The sequence below is a fragment of the Tachypleus tridentatus genome, chromosome 4 (genome assembly GCF_004210375.1).
Source record: "Tachypleus tridentatus isolate NWPU-2018 chromosome 4, ASM421037v1, whole genome shotgun sequence".
In the NCBI taxonomy this organism is placed as follows: domain Eukaryota; kingdom Metazoa; phylum Arthropoda; class Merostomata; order Xiphosura; family Limulidae; genus Tachypleus; species Tachypleus tridentatus.
Window position 1 is genome coordinate 13,974,009 of NC_134828.1, and position 20,286 is coordinate 13,994,294.

General features: G+C 37.3%; 2 protein-coding genes across 7 annotated transcripts in view; both read right to left on the reverse strand.

The window, feature by feature from the left end:
• The window catches only part of LOC143248601 (UV excision repair protein RAD23 homolog A-like), a 103,601-nt gene that overhangs the window by 19,880 nt on the left and 63,435 nt on the right, over positions 1 to 20,286 (reverse strand). The gene's annotated exons all lie outside the window — the stretch shown is intronic.
• Positions 803 to 16,233, reverse strand: LOC143248600 (intracellular coagulation inhibitor 1-like). Of its 5 annotated transcripts, none has more exons than XM_076497094.1 (4): positions 15,924 to 16,161; positions 14,572 to 14,636; positions 11,860 to 11,921; positions 803 to 2,222 (listed from the first exon to the last, which is right to left on the reverse strand). In XM_076497094.1, exon 4 carries the CDS (start codon positions 2,208 to 2,210, stop codon positions 1,008 to 1,010), a length of 1,203 nt encoding a protein of 400 aa, XP_076353209.1. In that variant the 5' UTR covers positions 2,211 to 2,222; positions 11,860 to 11,921; positions 14,572 to 14,636; positions 15,924 to 16,161; the 3' UTR covers positions 803 to 1,007. The 5 variants fall into 5 exon arrangements, with proteins under 5 accessions (XP_076353209.1, XP_076353208.1, XP_076353207.1 ...); XM_076497093.1 differs by lacking the exon at positions 15,924 to 16,161 and adding an exon at positions 14,838 to 14,982; XM_076497092.1 differs by lacking the exon at positions 11,860 to 11,921 and having other exon boundaries at positions 15,924 to 16,233.

Here is a 20,286-nt window from a genome sequence, read left to right on the forward strand (position 1 = left end):
ATGACGTAGTAAACATTCTGTGAGTGAGGACCATATCTGAGACAGGAAGGACGGTCGATCGGAATTTCTCAGTATCATTAGTTACTCAGAAAGTATTGAAAAGCGTGGCTCAATGGTTCGTGTGCCGAACCATGGATCTGAGGTTGCTCCGTTCGCACCATATTACCAAGCACAACAAACAAACGCGTTCCACATAATGCGGCCATGGGTGCGTTATAAATATAACAGTAAAATCGTAGTATTTAGTCTGACAGCAATAGCCGAAGAGTTGGTGTGGGTAAGTGTTGATTGTTTTGTTTTTGAATTTCACGCAAAGCTACTCGAGGGCTATCTGCGTTAGCCGTCCCTAATTTAGCAGTGTAAGACTAGAGGTAAGGCAGCTAGTCATCACCACCCACCGCCAACTCTTGGGCTACTCTTTTACCAACGAATAGTGGGATTGACCGTCACTTTATAACGCTCCCACAGCTGAAAAGGCGAGCATGTTTGGTGCGACCGGGATTCGAACTCGCAATCCTCAGATTACGAGTCGCACGCCTTAACCCACCTGGCTATGCCTGGTATGGTAAGTGTTGAATTAAAATTAGAGATGAATTTGCGCAGAATACTGCAAAGAAACAGAACATTAGCAATGGTAGGTTATTAAACAACTGCCCCAAGCATTTCTTTTATATACAAATTCATATGGACAAGTACTTCAGAAACCAATCCAATTTACTCAGAGTTGAAACAAACAACTATTGTGTCTTGTAAACTACTAATTACGCATGCGTGTTCAAATAAAATGTATTAAAACACGAGATAAAATAACAAATTTATTCAAAAATCACTAACAATTCACATAGGCCCAAAAGGTTTCGTTTTCTTGTTGACATAGTATAAGGTTTTGCATCTCCAAGGTACAACATTTCTAACATTGATTTAAGAAATCTTAGACTTACTGGACACAAATTCTGAATTATTAAGAGGGCGCAAAATTGGATAATTTAATGAAATTCAGTACATCATCACTTTAACTCAGCGACTCGCCCCAGGAAAAGAATGAGGCCACTTCGGTTGTCTCTGATCAAGAAGAGGAAAGGTCGATTAATGAACAGCTCGAGGGGTTTACGTCTGTTGTCCAGTTGAATGACAGTGTTTACAGCCGCTACCGTCCCTTCCTCGTTCACTTGTATGACGGCCTGATGAATGACTTCTTCTAAATATAAATCCCGATTTCCAGTAATTCCAGAGAAATCAGCTTTGATATTGGTAAACGACGATTCCATTCCAATGGACTTCAACGGTTTTTTTAAGTTTCGGCTGTCCTTTAGCTCAAACTTGGGTAAGCCAACTTTTAACACTTGAGTTTCCATATGGGATAAGATGTCATCCAATATGGCTGTCGTGAGTCCTTTTTCCAGAGACTTCAGATCACTGATCTCTGATGGAAGAAGCACTATCATACTCATATCCTCATCGACATATGGGAAGCTTATCGCATATGTACTGAGATTAGCATATTCCGCATAGGATGCATCGAAAGTCATTTGCATCAGAGGAACTACAACTTCTTGACCATTTTCGTTGGTGAAAGTTTCGTCGCGTGTGTTTTTGGGGTCAAACGGTTTCAGCCATTTCCCCTTGAAATAAACTCCATTCAACAATACCATCTTGGTGGTCTCTGGCAGTTTTTTTGTCAGCAGATTGTTTATCTTACTATGGGAAGCCCAGTACCCCCATGCATTTACCCACTCTAGCACGGACAATGAGTCCGTGAAGTTGACCTCTTTTACAGCGGATTTGTAATACTGTTCTAACCCATTTATGTAAGACTGGGAGATCGTATAACCCTTCTGGATGAGGGCTGCATTTACACTGCTAAGTTCGTATTTTTCCTGTACGCTGTTCAACCTAGTCTGTTCCGTCATGAAGCCAAGGTGAACCGATTCCCCCTGGATTCCTGATGTTCGATAACCCAGTGCATCTTCCATTTCCCGTGCAGTAGCACCAGCAGCACCTAAATAAGCCATACCCAAAGATACAGACAAGCTCCAAGGAGAGATAAAAGCATTACTTGGCTTATCTAATGATTTAAAGAGAGAGAGGGTAAACTCATTGTTAGCTTTGACCACACTCCTAGCAAAACGGTCAGTCTCTTCACGTGTCGGAACACAACCACACTGGATGAAGGCAACAGCAAGGAGAGTTGAGATAAACAAACTAACCATGTTGATGTCAGCCTAGAAACAAAACCAAATTTAAGACACAACAAGAATCCTAGAACCTTCTTTAAGTTTCTTATCGAAAGAGATTTATTTGTCAACAACAATAATTCACTACAGCTTCTCACCTTATAAACATTTAACTTAATAGCCACAATACTATTACTAAAGATAAAAAAATAATGTTACATATATTTTAATAACGGTACCGTCTGTCGTATGTCCATGTAAATACTTCGCAGGGTGTGGATGGATAATCACCAAAATTTGTCTGGTGGATTATTTGGTACACAGAATGCTTCAAATTTGGTTTTGCGCATTTTTATAATTTTGTTGTTGTTTTTTTTTACCACCACTTTGTCCCCAGTTCATCGGTCTTCACCAAATTTGTTATAAAGGTTTATTGGATCCTTGCAAAGAGACATGCAAATGTTACGTTTCACATTTTATATTCTTCATTGTTATGTGTGTGTTTTTATTAATATTACATACAAAGGAAGCCACTTTATGTCCTAAAACAACCTTTCATGAAAAATGTTTACATACCTTCTGTCCAAGGAAAAAGTAGTCAAGCTAGTTGTAAATAGGTCACATAAGACAGAATTTTCCATTTGTGTTCAAAACGGAATCTCTTCGTAATTTCTGACCAATTCTACTTAATTAACAAATAATTACAGAGTTTACATTCATTAATATTAGTTTACTGACATCAGTAGTTTATAACTCCTTATCCTCCTTCATGTGCTTCCGAATATCCTTGGATAACAAATTTTCTGCTCTTTTCCTTCCTATTACTGAGTAAATCTTTCTGACCCCTGTACTACTCACTAAATGGTTTGTGAACTCTCCTCTGTTCTATTCAATAAATGGTTTGTGAACTCTCTGTTCTACTCAATAAATGGTTTGTGAATTCTCCTCTACACTACTCACTAAATGGTTTGTGAACTCTCCTCTGTTCTACTCACTAAATGGTTTGTGAACTCTCCTCTGTTCTACTCACTAAATGGTTTGTGAACTCTCCTCTACACTACTCAATAAATGGTTTGTGAACTCTCCTCTGTTCTACTCAATAAATGGTTTGTGAATTCTCCTCTGTTCTAATCAATAAATGGTTTGTGAACTCTCCTCTGTTCTACTCAATATATGGTTTGTGAATTCTCCTCTGTACTACTCAATAAATGGTTTGTGAATTCTCCTCTGTTCTACTCATTGAATGGTTTGTGAATTCTCCTCTGTTCTACTCATTGAATGGTTTGTGAACTCTCCTCTGTACTACTCACTAAATGGTTTGTGAACTCTCCTCTGTACCACTCACTAAATGGTTTGTGAACTCTCCTCTGTACCACTCACTAAATGGTTTGTGAACTCTCCTCTGTACCACTCACTAAATGGTTTGTGAACTCTCCTCTGTACCACTCACTAAATGGTTTGTGAACTCTCCTCTGTACCACTCACTAAATGGTTTGTGAACTCTCCTCTGTACCACTCACTAAATGGTTTGTGAACTCTCCTCTGTACCACTCACTAAATGGTTTGTGAACTCTCCTCTGTACCACTCACTAAATGGTTTGTGAACTCTCCTCTGTTCTACTCAATAAATGGTTTGTGAACTCTCCTCTGTTCTACTCAATAAATGGTTTGTGAACTCTCCTCTACACTACTCACTAAATGGTTTGTGAACTCTTCTCTACACTACTCACTAAATGGTTTGTGAACTCTCCTCTACACTACTCACTAAATGGTTTGTGAACTCTCCTCTACACTACTCACTAAATGGTTTGTGAACTCTCCTCTACACTACTCACTAAATGGTTTGTGAACTCTCCTCTATACCACTCACTAAATGGTTTGTGAACTCTCCTCTGTACTACTCACTAAATGGTTTGTGAACTCTCCTCTGTTCTACTCAATAAATGGTTTGTGAACTCTCCTCTGTTCTACTCAATAAATGGTTTGTGAACTCTCCTCTGTTCTACTCAATAAATGGTTTGTGAACTCTCCTCTGTTCTACTCAATAAATGGTTTGTGAACTCTCCTCTGTTCTACTCAATAAATGGTTTGTGAACTCTCCTCTGTACTACTCACTAAATGGTTTGTGAACTCTCCTCTCCACTACTCACTAAATGGTTTGTGAACTCTCCTCTGTACTACTCACTAAATGGTTTGTGAACTCTCCTCTACACTACTCACTAAATGGTTTGTGAACTCTTCTCTACACTACTCACTAAATGGTTTGTGAACTCTCCTCTGTACTACTCACTAAATGGTTTGTGAACTCTCCTCTGTACCACTCACTAAATGGTTTGTGAACTCTCCTCTGTACCACTCACTAAATGGTTTGTGAACTCTCCTCTGTACTACTCACTAAATGGTTTGTGAACTCTCCTCTGTTCTACTCAATAAATGGTTTGTGAACTCTCCTCTGTTCTACTCAATAAATGGTTTGTGAACTCTCCTCTGTTCTACTCAATAAATGGTTTGTGAACTCTCCTCTGTTCTACTCAATAAATGGTTTGTGAACTCTCCTCTGTTCTACTCAATAAATGGTTTGTGAACTCTCCTCTGTTCTACTCAATAAATGGTTTGTGAACTCTCCTCTGTTCTACTCAATAAATGGTTTGTGAACTCTCCTCTGTTCTACTCAATAAATGGTTTGTGAACTCTCCTCTGTTCTACTCAATAAATGGTTTGTGAACTCTCCTCTGTTCTACTCAATAAATGGTTTGTGAACTCTCCTCTGTTCTACTCAATAAATGGTTTGTGAACTCTCCTCTGTTCTACTCAATAAATGATTTGTGAACTCTCCTCTGTACTACTCACTAAATGGTTTGTGAACTCTCCTCTGTTCTACTCAATAAATGGTTTGTGAACTCTCCTCTGTACTACTCACTAAATGGTTTGTGAACTCTCCTCTGTTCTACTCACTAAATGGTTTGTGAACTCTCCTCTGTACTACTCACTAAATGGTTTGTGAACTCTCCTCTGTACTACTCACTAAATGGTTTGTGAACTCTCCTCTCCACTACTCACTAAATGGTTTGTGAACTCTCCTCTGTACTACTCACTAAATGGTTTGTGAACTCTCCTCTACACTACTCACTAAATGGTTTGTGAACTCTTCTCTACACTACTCACTAAATGGTTTGTGAACTCTCCTCTACACTACTCACTAAATGGTTTGTGAACTCTCCTCTACACTACTCACTAAATGGTTTGTGAACTCTCCTCTACACTACTCACTAAATGGTTTGTGAACTCTCCTCTACACTACTCACTAAATGGTTTGTGAACTCTCCTCTACACTACTCACTAAATGGTTTGTGAACTCTCCTCTGTACTACTCACTAAATGGTTTGTGAACTCTCCTCTGTACTACTCAATAAATGGTTTGTGAACTCTCCTCTACACTACTCACTAAATGGTTTGTGAACTCTCCTCTGTACTACTCACTAAATGGTTTGTGAACTCTCCTCTGTACTACTCACTAAATGGTTTGTGAACTCTCCTCTGTACTACTCACTAAATGGTTTGTGAACTCTCCTCTGTACTACTCACTAAATGGTTTGTGAACTCTCCTCTCCACTACTCACTAAATGGTTTGTGAACTCTCCTCTTTACTACTCACTAAATGGTTTGTGAACTCTCCTCTACACTACTCACTAAATGGTTTGTGAACTCTTCTCTACACTACTCACTAAATGGTTTGTGAACTCTCCTCTGTACTACTCACTAAATGGTTTGTGAACTCTCCTCTGTACTACTCACTAAATGGTTTGTGAACTCTCCTCTGTTCTACTCAATAAATGGTTTGTGAACTCTCCTCTGTTCTACTCAATAAATGGTTTGTGAACTCTCCTCTGTTCTACTCAATAAATGGTTTGTGAACTCTCCTCTGTTCTACTCAATAAATGGTTTGTGAACTCTCCTCTGTTCTACTCAATAAATGGTTTGTGAACTCTCCTCTGTTCTACTCAATAAATGGTTTGTGAACTCTCCTCTGTTCTACTCAATAAATGGTTTGTGAACTCTCCTCTGTTCTACTCAATAAATGGTTTGTGAACTCTCCTCTGTTCTACTCAATAAATGGTTTGTGAACTCTCCTCTGTTCTACTCAATAAATGGTTTGTGAACTCTCCTCTGTTCTACTCAATAAATGGTTTGTGAACTCTCCTCTGTTCTACTCAATAAATGATTTGTGAACTCTCCTCTGTACTACTCACTAAATGGTTTGTGAACTCTCCTCTGTTCTACTCAATAAATGGTTTGTGAACTCTCCTCTGTACTACTCACTAAATGGTTTGTGAACTCTCCTCTGTTCTACTCACTAAATGGTTTGTGAACTCTCCTCTGTACTACTCACTAAATGGTTTGTGAACTCTCCTCTGTACTACTCACTAAATGGTTTGTGAACTCTCCTCTCCACTACTCACTAAATGGTTTGTGAACTCTCCTCTGTACTACTCACTAAATGGTTTGTGAACTCTCCTCTACACTACTCACTAAATGGTTTGTGAACTCTTCTCTACACTACTCACTAAATGGTTTGTGAACTCTCCTCTACACTACTCACTAAATGGTTTGTGAACTCTCCTCTACACTACTCACTAAATGGTTTGTGAACTCTCCTCTACACTACTCACTAAATGGTTTGTGAACTCTCCTCTACACTACTCACTAAATGGTTTGTGAACTCTCCTCTGTACTACTCACTAAATGGTTTGTGAACTCTCCTCTGTACTACTCACTAAATGGTTTGTGAACTCTCCTCTCCACTACTCACTAAATGGTTTGTGAACTCTCCTCTGTACTACTCACTAAATGGTTTGTGAACTCTCCTCTACACTACTCACGAAATGGTTTGTGAACTCTCCTCTGTACTACTCACTAAATGGTTTGTGAACTCTCCTCTGTACTACTCACTAAATGGTTTGTGAACTTTCCTCTGTACTACTCACTAAATGGTTTGTGAACTCTCCTCTACACTACTCACTAAATGGTTTGTGAACTCTCCTCTGTACTACTCACTAAATGGTTTGTGAACTCTCCTCTACACTACTCACTAAATGGTTTGTGAACTCTCCTCTGTACCACTCACTAAATGGTTTGTGAACTCTCCTCTGTACCACTCACTAAATGGTTTGTGAACTCTCCTCTGTACGACTCACTAAATGGTTTGTGAACTCTCCTCTGTTCTACTCAATAAATGGTTTGTGAACTCTCCTCTGTTCTACTCAATAAATGGTTTGTGAACTCTCCTCTACACTACTCACTAAATGGTTTGTGAACTCTTCTCTACACTACTCACTAAATGGTTTGTGAACTCTCCTCTACACTACTCACTAAATGGTTTGTGAACTCTCCTCTACACTACTCACTAAATGGTTTGTGAACTCTCCTCTACACTACTCACTAAATGGTTTGTGAACTCTCCTCTATACCACTCACTAAATGGTTTGTGAACTCTCCTCTGTACTACTCACTAAATGGTTTGTGAACTCTCCTCTGTTCTACTCAATAAATGGTTTGTGAACTCTCCTCTGTTCTACTCAATAAATGGTTTGTGAACTCTCCTCTGTTCTACTCAATAAATGGTTTGTGAACTCTCCTCTGTTCTACTCAATAAATGGTTTGTGAACTCTCCTCTGTTCTACTCAATAAATGGTTTGTGAACTCTCCTCTGTACTACTCACTAAATGGTTTGTGAACTCTCCTCTCCACTACTCACTAAATGGTTTGTGAACTCTCCTCTGTACTACTCACTAAATGGTTTGTGAACTCTCCTCTACACTACTCACTAAATGGTTTGTGAACTCTTCTCTACACTACTCACTAAATGGTTTGTGAACTCTCCTCTGTACTACTCACTAAATGGTTTGTGAACTCTCCTCTGTACCACTCACTAAATGGTTTGTGAACTCTCCTCTGTACCACTCACTAAATGGTTTGTGAACTCTCCTCTGTACCACTCACTAAATGGTTTGTGAACTCTCCTCTGTTCTACTCAATAAATGGTTTGTGAACTCTCCTCTGTTCTACTCAATAAATGGTTTGTGAACTCTCCTCTGTTCTACTCAATAAATGGTTTGTGAACTCTCCTCTGTTCTACTCAATAAATGGTTTGTGAACTCTCCTCTGTTCTACTCAATAAATGGTTTGTGAACTCTCCTCTGTTCTACTCAATAAATGGTTTGTGAACTCTCCTCTGTTCTACTCAATAAATGGTTTGTGAACTCTCCTCTGTTCTACTCAATAAATGGTTTGTGAACTCTCCTCTGTTCTACTCAATAAATGGTTTGTGAACTCTCCTCTGTTCTACTCAATAAATGGTTTGTGAACTCTCCTCTGTTCTACTCAATAAATGGTTTGTGAACTCTCCTCTGTTCTACTCAATAAATGGTTTGTGAACTCTCCTCTGTTCTACTCAATAAATGGTTTGTGAACTCTCCTCTGTTCTACTCAATAAATGATTTGTGAACTCTCCTCTGTACTACTCACTAAATGGTTTGTGAACTCTCCTCTGTTCTACTCAATAAATGGTTTGTGAACTCTCCTCTGTACTACTCACTAAATGGTTTGTGAACTCTCCTCTGTTCTACTCACTAAATGGTTTGTGAACTCTCCTCTGTACTACTCACTAAATGGTTTGTGAACTCTCCTCTGTACTACTCACTAAATGGTTTGTGAACTCTCCTCTCCACTACTCACTAAATGGTTTGTGAACTCTCCTCTGTACTACTCACTAAATGGTTTGTGAACTCTCCTCTACACTACTCACTAAATGGTTTGTGAACTCTTCTCTACACTACTCACTAAATGGTTTGTGAACTCTCCTCTACACTACTCACTAAATGGTTTGTGAACTCTCCTCTACACTACTCACTAAATGGTTTGTGAACTCTCCTCTACACTACTCACTAAATGGTTTGTGAACTCTCCTCTACACTACTCACTAAATGGTTTGTGAACTCTCCTCTACACTACTCACTAAATGGTTTGTGAACTCTCCTCTGTACTACTCACTAAATGGTTTGTGAACTCTCCTCTGTACTACTCAATAAATGGTTTGTGAACTCTCCTCTACACTACTCACTAAATGGTTTGTGAACTCTCCTCTGTACTACTCACTAAATGGTTTGTGAACTCTCCTCTGTACTACTCACTAAATGGTTTGTGAACTCTCCTCTGTACTACTCACTAAATGGTTTGTGAACTCTCCTCTGTACTACTCACTAAATGGTTTGTGAACTCTCCTCTCCACTACTCACTAAATGGTTTGTGAACTCTCCTCTTTACTACTCACTAAATGGTTTGTGAACTCTCCTCTACACTACTCACTAAATGGTTTGTGAACTCTTCTCTACACTACTCACTAAATGGTTTGTGAACTCTCCTCTGTACTACTCACTAAATGGTTTGTGAACTCTCCTCTGTACTACTCACTAAATGGTTTGTGAACTCTCCTCTGTTCTACTCAATAAATGGTTTGTGAACTCTCCTCTGTTCTACTCAATAAATGGTTTGTGAACTCTCCTCTGTTCTACTCAATAAATGGTTTGTGAACTCTCCTCTGTTCTACTCAATAAATGGTTTGTGAACTCTCCTCTGTTCTACTCAATAAATGGTTTGTGAACTCTCCTCTGTTCTACTCAATAAATGGTTTGTGAACTCTCCTCTGTTCTACTCAATAAATGGTTTGTGAACTCTCCTCTGTTCTACTCAATAAATGGTTTGTGAACTCTCCTCTGTTCTACTCAATAAATGGTTTGTGAACTCTCCTCTGTTCTACTCAATAAATGGTTTGTGAACTCTCCTCTGTTCTACTCAATAAATGGTTTGTGAACTCTCCTCTGTTCTACTCAATAAATGATTTGTGAACTCTCCTCTGTACTACTCACTAAATGGTTTGTGAACTCTCCTCTGTTCTACTCAATAAATGGTTTGTGAACTCTCCTCTGTACTACTCACTAAATGGTTTGTGAACTCTCCTCTGTTCTACTCACTAAATGGTTTGTGAACTCTCCTCTGTACTACTCACTAAATGGTTTGTGAACTCTCCTCTGTACTACTCACTAAATGGTTTGTGAACTCTCCTCTCCACTACTCACTAAATGGTTTGTGAACTCTCCTCTGTACTACTCACTAAATGGTTTGTGAACTCTCCTCTACACTACTCACTAAATGGTTTGTGAACTCTTCTCTACACTACTCACTAAATGGTTTGTGAACTCTCCTCTACACTACTCACTAAATGGTTTGTGAACTCTCCTCTACACTACTCACTAAATGGTTTGTGAACTCTCCTCTACACTACTCACTAAATGGTTTGTGAACTCTCCTCTACACTACTCACTAAATGGTTTGTGAACTCTCCTCTGTACTACTCACTAAATGGTTTGTGAACTCTCCTCTGTACTACTCACTAAATGGTTTGTGAACTCTCCTCTCCACTACTCACTAAATGGTTTGTGAACTCTCCTCTGTACTACTCACTAAATGGTTTGTGAACTCTCCTCTACACTACTCACGAAATGGTTTGTGAACTCTCCTCTGTACTACTCACTAAATGGTTTGTGAACTCTCCTCTGTACTACTCACTAAATGGTTTGTGAACTTTCCTCTGTACTACTCACTAAATGGTTTGTGAACTCTCCTCTACACTACTCACTAAATGGTTTGTGAACTCTCCTCTGTACTACTCACTAAATGGTTTGTGAACTCTCCTCTACACTACTCACTAAATGGTTTGTGAACTCTCCTCTACACTACTCACTAAATGGTTTGTGAACTCTCCTCTACACTACTCACTAAATGGTTTGTGAACTCTCCTCTGTACTACTCACTAAATGGTTTGTGAACTCTCCTCTGTACTACTCACTAAATGGTTTGTGAACTCTCCTCTGTACTACTGACTAAATGGTTTGTGAACTCTCCTCTGTACTACTCACTAAATGGTTTGTGAACTCTCCTCTGTACTACTCAATAAATGGTTTGTGAACTCTCCTCTATACTACTCACTAAATGGTTTGTGAACTCTCCTCTGTACTACTCACTAAATGGTTTGTGAACTCTCCTCTGTACTACTAATTAAATGGTTTGTGAACTCTCCTCTGTACTACTCAATAAATGGTTTGTGAACTCTCCTCTGTACTACTCACTAAATGGTTTGTGAACTCTCCTCTGTACTACTCACTAAATGGTTTGTGAACTCTCCTCTGTACTACTCACTAAATGGTTTGTGAACTCTCCTCTGTACTACTCACTAAATGGTTTGTGAACTCTCCTCTGTTCTACTCACTAAATGGTTTGTGAACTCTCCTCTGTTCTACTCACTAAATGGTTTGTGAACTCTCCTCTGTTCTACTCACTAAATGGTTTGTGAACTCTCCTCTGTTCTACTCACTAAATGGTTTGTGAACTCTCCTCTGTTCTACTCACTAAATGGTTTGTGAACTCTCCTCTCTACTTCTCACTATATGGTTTGTGAACCCTCCCCTGCACTACTCACTAAATCAGAGATTGCCTTTTTTATGCAAAGAATCTAAGAGATTGATACAGCATCTAACAGGGTAGATTCGATTATATATGAGATCCTGGTCACGTGACGTCACTAATCAGTGTGAAATAAGCTAATTACGGATCAAGGTAACAGACTGACCTTCCTACCAATCAAAACCTTGTTCCAGCAGTAACTTAACTCGCTTAAACCATCGAATGAATCTAAATAAGGAAATAAAACAGTATCAACATTCAGTATTCAAATAATTTTAAAACCACACATTAATAAGAACCTCCGAGTGAAAGTAAAGTACGTAATAATACGTCATCCGCTCTGTCTCAGCTATATCGAGTGCCGATGAGGTCTTTAGTTCAATACCAAAGCTCTTCAGGCCGTCTGGGACAGGGAAAGCACAGTTGAGGTTGAGACACAGTTTATATTGATTGGTACACCACCCATCAACATCTGTTGTGATATGAACTGGACTGCTTTAATCAACTTTATTTATGTTACAACACAAATTAGGGTCAGGCCATGCACGTGTGTAACGATACAGTTTGCTTACGTATAGCAGAGGCTTTATCTCACTGTTCAAAGAGATTTGAATCATCACAAACTGTAAACCAGGAATCACCAAATTGTGGTACACGATACAATTAATAATACACATACTATTGTTTATCTTCACTTACAGTCTCACCCTCCACCTACCTACACTCGCCATTATTTTTTCCCTTAAAATAAACAAAACATTGTACCACATATTCTTCAACCATGTCAAAAAACAATTGTATCCTTCGCATTAATAAGTAAGTGTTTAAAATTTAAAATTTGTTACAAGGTTTTATCTCTGTTTGTAATTAAGCCTAAGTGTTTTTTATTTTTTAATTAAACAAAAGTTTGTTTGTTTGTTTTTTGAATTTTGCGCAAAGCTACTCGAGGGCTATCTGCGCTAGCCGTACCTAATTTAGCAGTGTAAGACTAGAGGGAAGGCAGATAGTCATCACCACCCATCGCCAACTCTTGGGCTACTCTTTTACCAACAAATAGTGGGATTGACCGTCACATTATAACGCCCCCACGGCTGAAAAGGCGAACATGTTTGGCGCGACGAGGATGCGAACCCGCGACCCTCAAATTACGAGTCGCACGTCTTAAAACGCTTGGCTATGTCGGGCCAAACAAAAGTTATACGCAAGCCTAAAACGTTTGAGAACCACTGCTGTAAACCATGACACACATCAACTACGGTAAAGATTAGTATTAATGATGCTGTTACATTAATACACGTAAAATCCTATTTCTGTCAGCATCACGCATATTGTAAACCACAACATACACTCACCACATTCTACTCTTGTACATGTAACATCGCAGTAGGTGATCAACTAAAATTATAAATAATAAAGCTAACTTTTTTTGTTCATCCACCCAAGAGTTTGTACCACCTTATTAAAATATTGTTGAAACGTGTTCTATGGTTGGGCAGGTTATTTTGGATAATTTGGTGTAAATAATGCTAGGCCTATCCCATGTAATGATAACGAATTAATTAATTTCTTCAATAACGTTTGCTGAAGGTTGCATTCACTGGTAAGCCTAACTTCACAAACAGAATATAAACTCTGAAACTAAAGTACGGCTAACTTGCTTCTAGAATTTTCTCGCTAACTGATTGATAACAAACCCGCTAACTAAACTGGATGAACAGACAAGGTAAGTCTTATAGTTTCATTCACTATCTGACACTAATTACGAAAAACTCATTACTTGACTAACTCAGTAACTTTAACATTATAATTAATACTTTTATTACTTCTCGTTGCAAGTAGCCTCTACATTCTACAGACACCTTAACTTTAATGGCCAGATAGTTAAGGCACTCAACTCGTAATCTGAGGGCCGCGGATTCGCATCACCTTCGCATTAAACATGCTCGCCTTTTCAGCCGTGGGGGCGTTATAATGTGACGGTCAATTCCACTATTCGTTGGTAAAATAGTAGCCCAAGAGTTGGCGGTGGGTGGTGATGACTAGCGCCCTTCCTTCTTGTCTTTCACTGCTAAAATAGGGACGCCTAGCGCAGATAGCCCTCGTATAGCTTTGTGCGAAACTCAAAACAAACAAACAAAACGTTCAACTAATTTAAACTGTCTTAACAATGATAAACTTAGCTCGAAATAAGCAAAAACGAAACCCGAAACCATTTCCCGACACTTCTCACCCCAATATATCTACCTATACGTATATATATACACACGCATGCTGTCGCGTCGCCACACTTTGAGAACTACTGGGGTCGACAAAAACCAAACTTCTATTAAAATACAGAGCGCGTGTGGAATACACTAAAAACGAGATTGATACGTCATGGTGAAAAATAATATAAAACTTGTTGGGAGTTTCTGTTTCCATCGTGCAGTTGTACTTTGACAATTACGGATGCTAATTTTACTTTAAGATTTCATTGTAGAATTATAATTTTTTACTATTATATCGCTACCCTTTTGTCTGTCTTGAAATTTGTTTGTCCTTGAAACGTAGTAGTAACGAATTTGTTCTGTGTAGACCACACCCAAGAAGGCTTCCTGTAGGATACGTATCGTGTTTATTATTTATAGTTAGGCGCTCCTATTTAGAATAAATAACACATGTAAGCACCTATACTATAGTAAAACAATGCAATTCTTCATTCTTTTAGGATAACACTCAAACACAGCTCTGAAACGCGTCTTAAAAGCTTCGTTTTTAATATATTACATAAAACATGTCAAACTTAATATTATTACAGAAAACACCGAAAAACTACTCGATTTTTCGATTTAGTCCTAAGTCTTACTGATTGAAGTATAACATTTTAACAAAGGCTTACCTGTCTGGTGGGTAAAGATAAAACGTGCCACAAGCCCAGTCTCCTTCTTTTAAGTTACGCTAAAGCTAAAAGAAAACAAAATCAATATGACTAGTAAGATTAGGCCCTTTATCCCTAACTCGCGCAACAACAAAGGAAAATGTTCAGTGAATGATTGGGCAACAAGCGAGGAATAAACAATAATAACAAAAGTCTTTCTACCTACAGAGTAAAACTTTAGGTGTAGAATTCAAACCTATCAGATGGATTTGGAACCGTTAACTAACCTGTCGGGGTTTTCCAGGTTGTTTCTTGATGGAGTTCGGATATTTACAAAGCAGGTTTCTGATTATTCAGAAATCGTGTGGTTACAAGGAAGTCACGTGAGGAATAATAGGAGCAACCTTTCCCAACAGGATTTCGTTTGAAGTACAGTTTTGTTCATATAAGTTGGATATTAATAAAATACGTTTTACTTTCTCTTCTACTAAAGTTTCCCAGTAGATCAACGGTTTCTTAAAGGCTTAAATTATTGAAATTAGGGGTCAGATTCCACATGGTGACACAGCCCAAATAGTTATAAAAGATTAATTTATTACCCCTTACACATGACTGAAAATTGTGTTCTTTTGATGAATATTATGTTGAATGAAACTGTACTTGTATGTAGTTGTGTAGGATACCATGTCCTGATTAAATAACCCCAAAACAAATATTCTTATATTTACAAAGTTACTCAGTCAATAATAGTATAGAAATTAATGTATTGTTATTGGTCAAACGAAGTATATACGTATATAATTCACTAAATAAATCATTCAACAATACTGTGGAAACTAGTGTAGTAATTTGAATAAGCCCAGTATGGCCAGGTGGGTTAACCCCGTCGCACCAAACATGCTCGCCCCTTTTAGCCGTGGGGGCGTTATAATGTTATAGTCAATCCCACTATTCGTTGGTAAAAAAAGTAGCCCAGTAGTTGGCAGTGGGTGCTGATGACTAACTGCCTTCCCTCTAGTCTTACACTGGTAAATTAGGGACGGCTAGCGCAGATAGCCCTCGTGTAGCTTTGCGCGAAATTTAAAAAAAAGTGATAGAAAAACAATATATATATATATTTGCAGGATGAATAATTAAATAATAACATTTACCTGCGGTAGCTCGAGAGATTTAAAACAAAATATTGTGGTATGTTTAATGATACATTTTTTTTCATATGTATGTTGTAACAAACGTAATTCCCCTCTTTTAATCTACGCTCAAGGTTAGATTTTATGATCAAACATTAATGTAAGTTTCATTTCGTTCAAACAAACAACCCCTAATTAAATAAATCATTCTCACAGAAAAATAGTGAGATCATATACAGTTACCTCATTATTAGAATATTTACAACGCTACCTATATCCGTTTCCTTTTTTGCGGTACATGCAAGCGTTACGAACGCTAGGCCTAGGACATGATTCTGTGTACACTCACGCCACGTCCACCTTAGCTAAAATAAAATAAATCTACCTGTTCACAGCAGTTATAAAAATTAACGTAGTATGACGATTTCCTTGACACTTAATTATAGAAAAATAACTGCACATTGCACTGACTCATGCATCCCTATGACAAAGTATTGTAAAAACATCAACTCTTCCATTACCACACTGTACATAAACAATTCTCCCTCTACCAGGAAACACGTGTAATGTTGTGTAATTACTTATGCCTTGCTTATTACTTAGCGTTGTAATCCATAAACACCGTTGTCCCACTAGGGACACTATTAAATAAATGAAATAATCATTCGTACATTTATTTCCAAAAATTGCAAATAAATATGAAAGATTTGTTTTTTTATTTAAAACAATGTTTCATACCTATTTCTTGGAACATTTTATTAATATCACTTTTCGAAGGTAAAACGATGGTTGTACAATGTGAATTAGTGAGTAAGGTGGACATATATCTGTATTCATGTCAATGAAAAGGTTAGAATATTTGGAAACAAAATATATAAGCTGAAGTGCCCTTCCTTTGCCCGAGGTATGAACTTTAAGCAATGTGTAGATGGATGTTATGATAAATTATACAAATACCCTGCTAACCAATTCATTTATAACGTATTATTACAGTTCTCAGTTATCACCTCACCAAAAGTTTTGTATAAATTTTAAAAACTCAATATGTATGTACTTAAAACATAGGACATGCGACTGTTAGGGTGACTTTGTATGAAGAGGGAGCAGAAATTATAGTGACTGTAGGGATGCGTTCTGTTACTAATTTTCAACGTTCAATTTTTAATATCCTTCTCCAGTGTTTCACGTGATTAATTAATAGATGGACATTGGCTGAAGTTGAAAGGTCACGAGTTAAAGTAAAAAGTTGAGAAAAATTAAGAAAATGGCTTTTGATATTAGTCTCATGATGGTTGTTGGAGAAGAAACTTCAGATGAGTTTACGTATTATTGCAATAGTAGTGGTCATTCTTTCACTGCATTTCTCCATAGAAAAGGCTAGCGTACGCCCTGAAATATATAAGACGTTTGTGTGCCCTCTCCCATACTGTGTGTATGTTTTCATAGAATATTTAATTTCTTTTTGGCCCCCCGCTAGTACAGCGGTATGTCTCCGGATTTACAACGCTAAAATCAGGGGTTCGATTCCCCTCGGTGGGCTGAGCAGATCGCCCTTTGTGGCTTTGCTATAAGAACACATAATTTCTTTTCCGGTGTGAGGACATGACGCCATCTATGAATATAATTAACGTAAACGTACGTGAAAAAATAAACACCCAACAACAACAATGGGGGTCGAAAAAGTTTCAAACTATTATCACACACAAACTTTGTTTGAGAACAGCCCAATGACAAGTAATAACAATAATAAATAGTAAAAGGATTAGGACTCCCCCCCCGTAACATACTCCTTCTACTAAACTATCGTCGGACAAAATTTGGTTGAAATTGGCCCAGCAACCTAATAGTAGTTAAATAACAGCTACACACATTTTTGTACTTTGTGTTTTGTGTGTTTATAGCGTTATAAGCCTTTAAACTTAACCTTTAACTAACTGGAGTGTTGTAGGTAAGAACGTTTATAACGAATTACTTAATCGCAAATTATTAATTGTGACAATAATCGAATGTTTGTTCGTCAGATAGAGAGTTTTATTGTATTAAATAATAGTTTTTGGTTTCAGTTTTGTTAATTTCATGTTTGAACGTAACAGTGGCGGCGCCAGAAATGAGCCCAGCCCCCCAATATTGTTACCTACATATATTCATAAAATATGGAAAACACAATCGTCGTTGTTGCTTAACAATTAACATCAAAGAGTATGTCTCTTTGATCTGTAGTTGAGATCTGTAGAACTCAACGTCTTCATTAAAACGGAAGTATGTGTCATGCGTCCCATAGCAACGTACTGAATGCACTGAAACTCATGCGTTGTATTGCCGCTCTCTGTGTAATGCCATTCTATCTTGAGCTTTGACGAAGATTAGACAACCACGTTGATTTCAAGTTACAACATATCATCAGGGATTTTACTTGATAAACCAAAGGTTTCACAGGTATTTACCCATTAATTTCATTTATCTTTTATTAAAAAGTAAAACATAGCATGCATGTATAAGTGTATTGTGTATAGGTCAAAACTATGAAGCATTTAGCCAGTGTTGTGTCCTCTGTGAGATCATTTTGCATTGTGTATCAGTCATCCGAAATTTGCTTCCAATCACCAGAACAGGCACATTGTTTTGAAGTAATATTGACTATAAACACAACATGATGAAAGACATTTACCCTGATAGTGACCTTACTTTTCCTCAGAGTGTATTAACTTCACATGGGATAATTCGTTTCTCCTATGTAAACTATGTCTTTATGTTATATTTCTTTTGATTTGTAGCTTTACTCTTAATGGTATATGTTCAATCTAAGCTGATCTTGATTTTCTTTATTATTATGTATTACCTTGGGTGGAATTTAGGTGAGCTTCCTCTTTTACATATACGCATATTTTAATAAACAGATTATTTCTAATTTGTAATAATGAATTATTAATCAGAGTACGAGTTTCCAATGAAAACTGCATTGAAACGCAGTTAAAATAGCACACCTTTCTGAAGGTGTACCTTGGTATTTACATTATTATAATTTACCATCTATACTTCATATTGATGGCATTTTGGGAAGCCCCTTCACAGTTTACCTCAGCCCCCACAACGAAAATATCCTGGCGCCGCCACTGGAACGTAAACATTTTTGTTCCAATGAAATAGCTTGTTAGAGAATCATTAGTAGGACGGATCCATTAAAATTTGGCAGTATTATATAATTGTCAGTAATTTTTATCATTCAAAGTGAAAATAAACTTTATTCATATGTAAAGACTTTTGTTCCAGTTTGTTAGAACAGGTCTTCGTTGGACCAATTTAGTTAGCCAAGTGAACTAAAATCGTTTTACTACTTCCTTTAGAACAAAGTCCTGAGATGTGCAAACTGGATACCTTATTTGTTTTACTACTTTTAGGATGCAAAGTCCTGAATTGTGCAAAATATCTCATTTGTTTTACCTACGTTAAGATAAGAATTATGGTAATACAACTGGTCTCCAAGTACCGAGACATACTTCAGCAGAAAGACCTCATCAAAGAATATTTCAGAAGGAAGACTTCAGAAATAAGACCTCATCAAGACATAGTTCAGAAGGAAGACTTCAGAAATAAGACCTCATCAAGACATAGTTCAGAAGGAAGACTTCAGAAATAAGACCTCATCAAGACATAATTCAGAAGGAAGACTTCAGAAATAAGACCTCATCAAGACATAGTTCAGAAGGAAACTCTTATCAAGGCATGCTTCAGAAGAAAGATTTTATCAAGACATACCTCAGAAGGAAAACATTATCATACTTTGGAAGGAAAACTTTTAATTTTACATTCAGAATTACGCCAGGTGTAGACGAATGACGTCATTTAAACATGTCAGTGACAAAAGGGGAAAAGGGAATTTGTGTTAAGTACTTAATAGCCTATACTTTTACTGTGTTAAGTACTTAATAGCCTATACTTTTACTGTGTTAAGTACTTAATAGCCTATACTTTTACAACACAAATAAAAATACCCAGCCGTACAGTAAATAAAACATTCCTCATTCAAATTCCAATAAATGAATAAATAATGTAACATTATTATCACACAAATGAAATGCAATAAGAGTTATTGTTTATTACTATTAATTATCCGTGACATAGCGATTCATAGAATGGTTCAGAGTTGTTGTTGTTTGCAAGTACACACGTTTAGCGCATTGCTCAACATCTTGAAAGATTTGTGATATAATCACAGCCACGGATATTGAGTATTTCCTCTCGTTTGGTTTTGAAAAATTAATTTCAAAAAGTTTAGTAAAGACAGGGATATATCATCAACATTCAGTTTGTCTTTTGTTGTATACGTACATAAAACTAAATTATACTCGTAGATTAGGCTTAGATAAATTACGAAATAAAAAACAACTTAGATTTAACAGTTTGACTTGGTTTTCTCACAGGACTAACTGTATTTATTTCACACAAAGTGAACACGACAATTCTTGCAGTTCATAATTTCCATCAAAGACAAAACAAAATGTCTGAAACGTTTATTAGAACACATAGTTAACATGAGAACACTTCGAGTGTTTCGTTTCTATCAAAAACAAAACATAATGTCTGAAACGTTTATTAGAACACATAA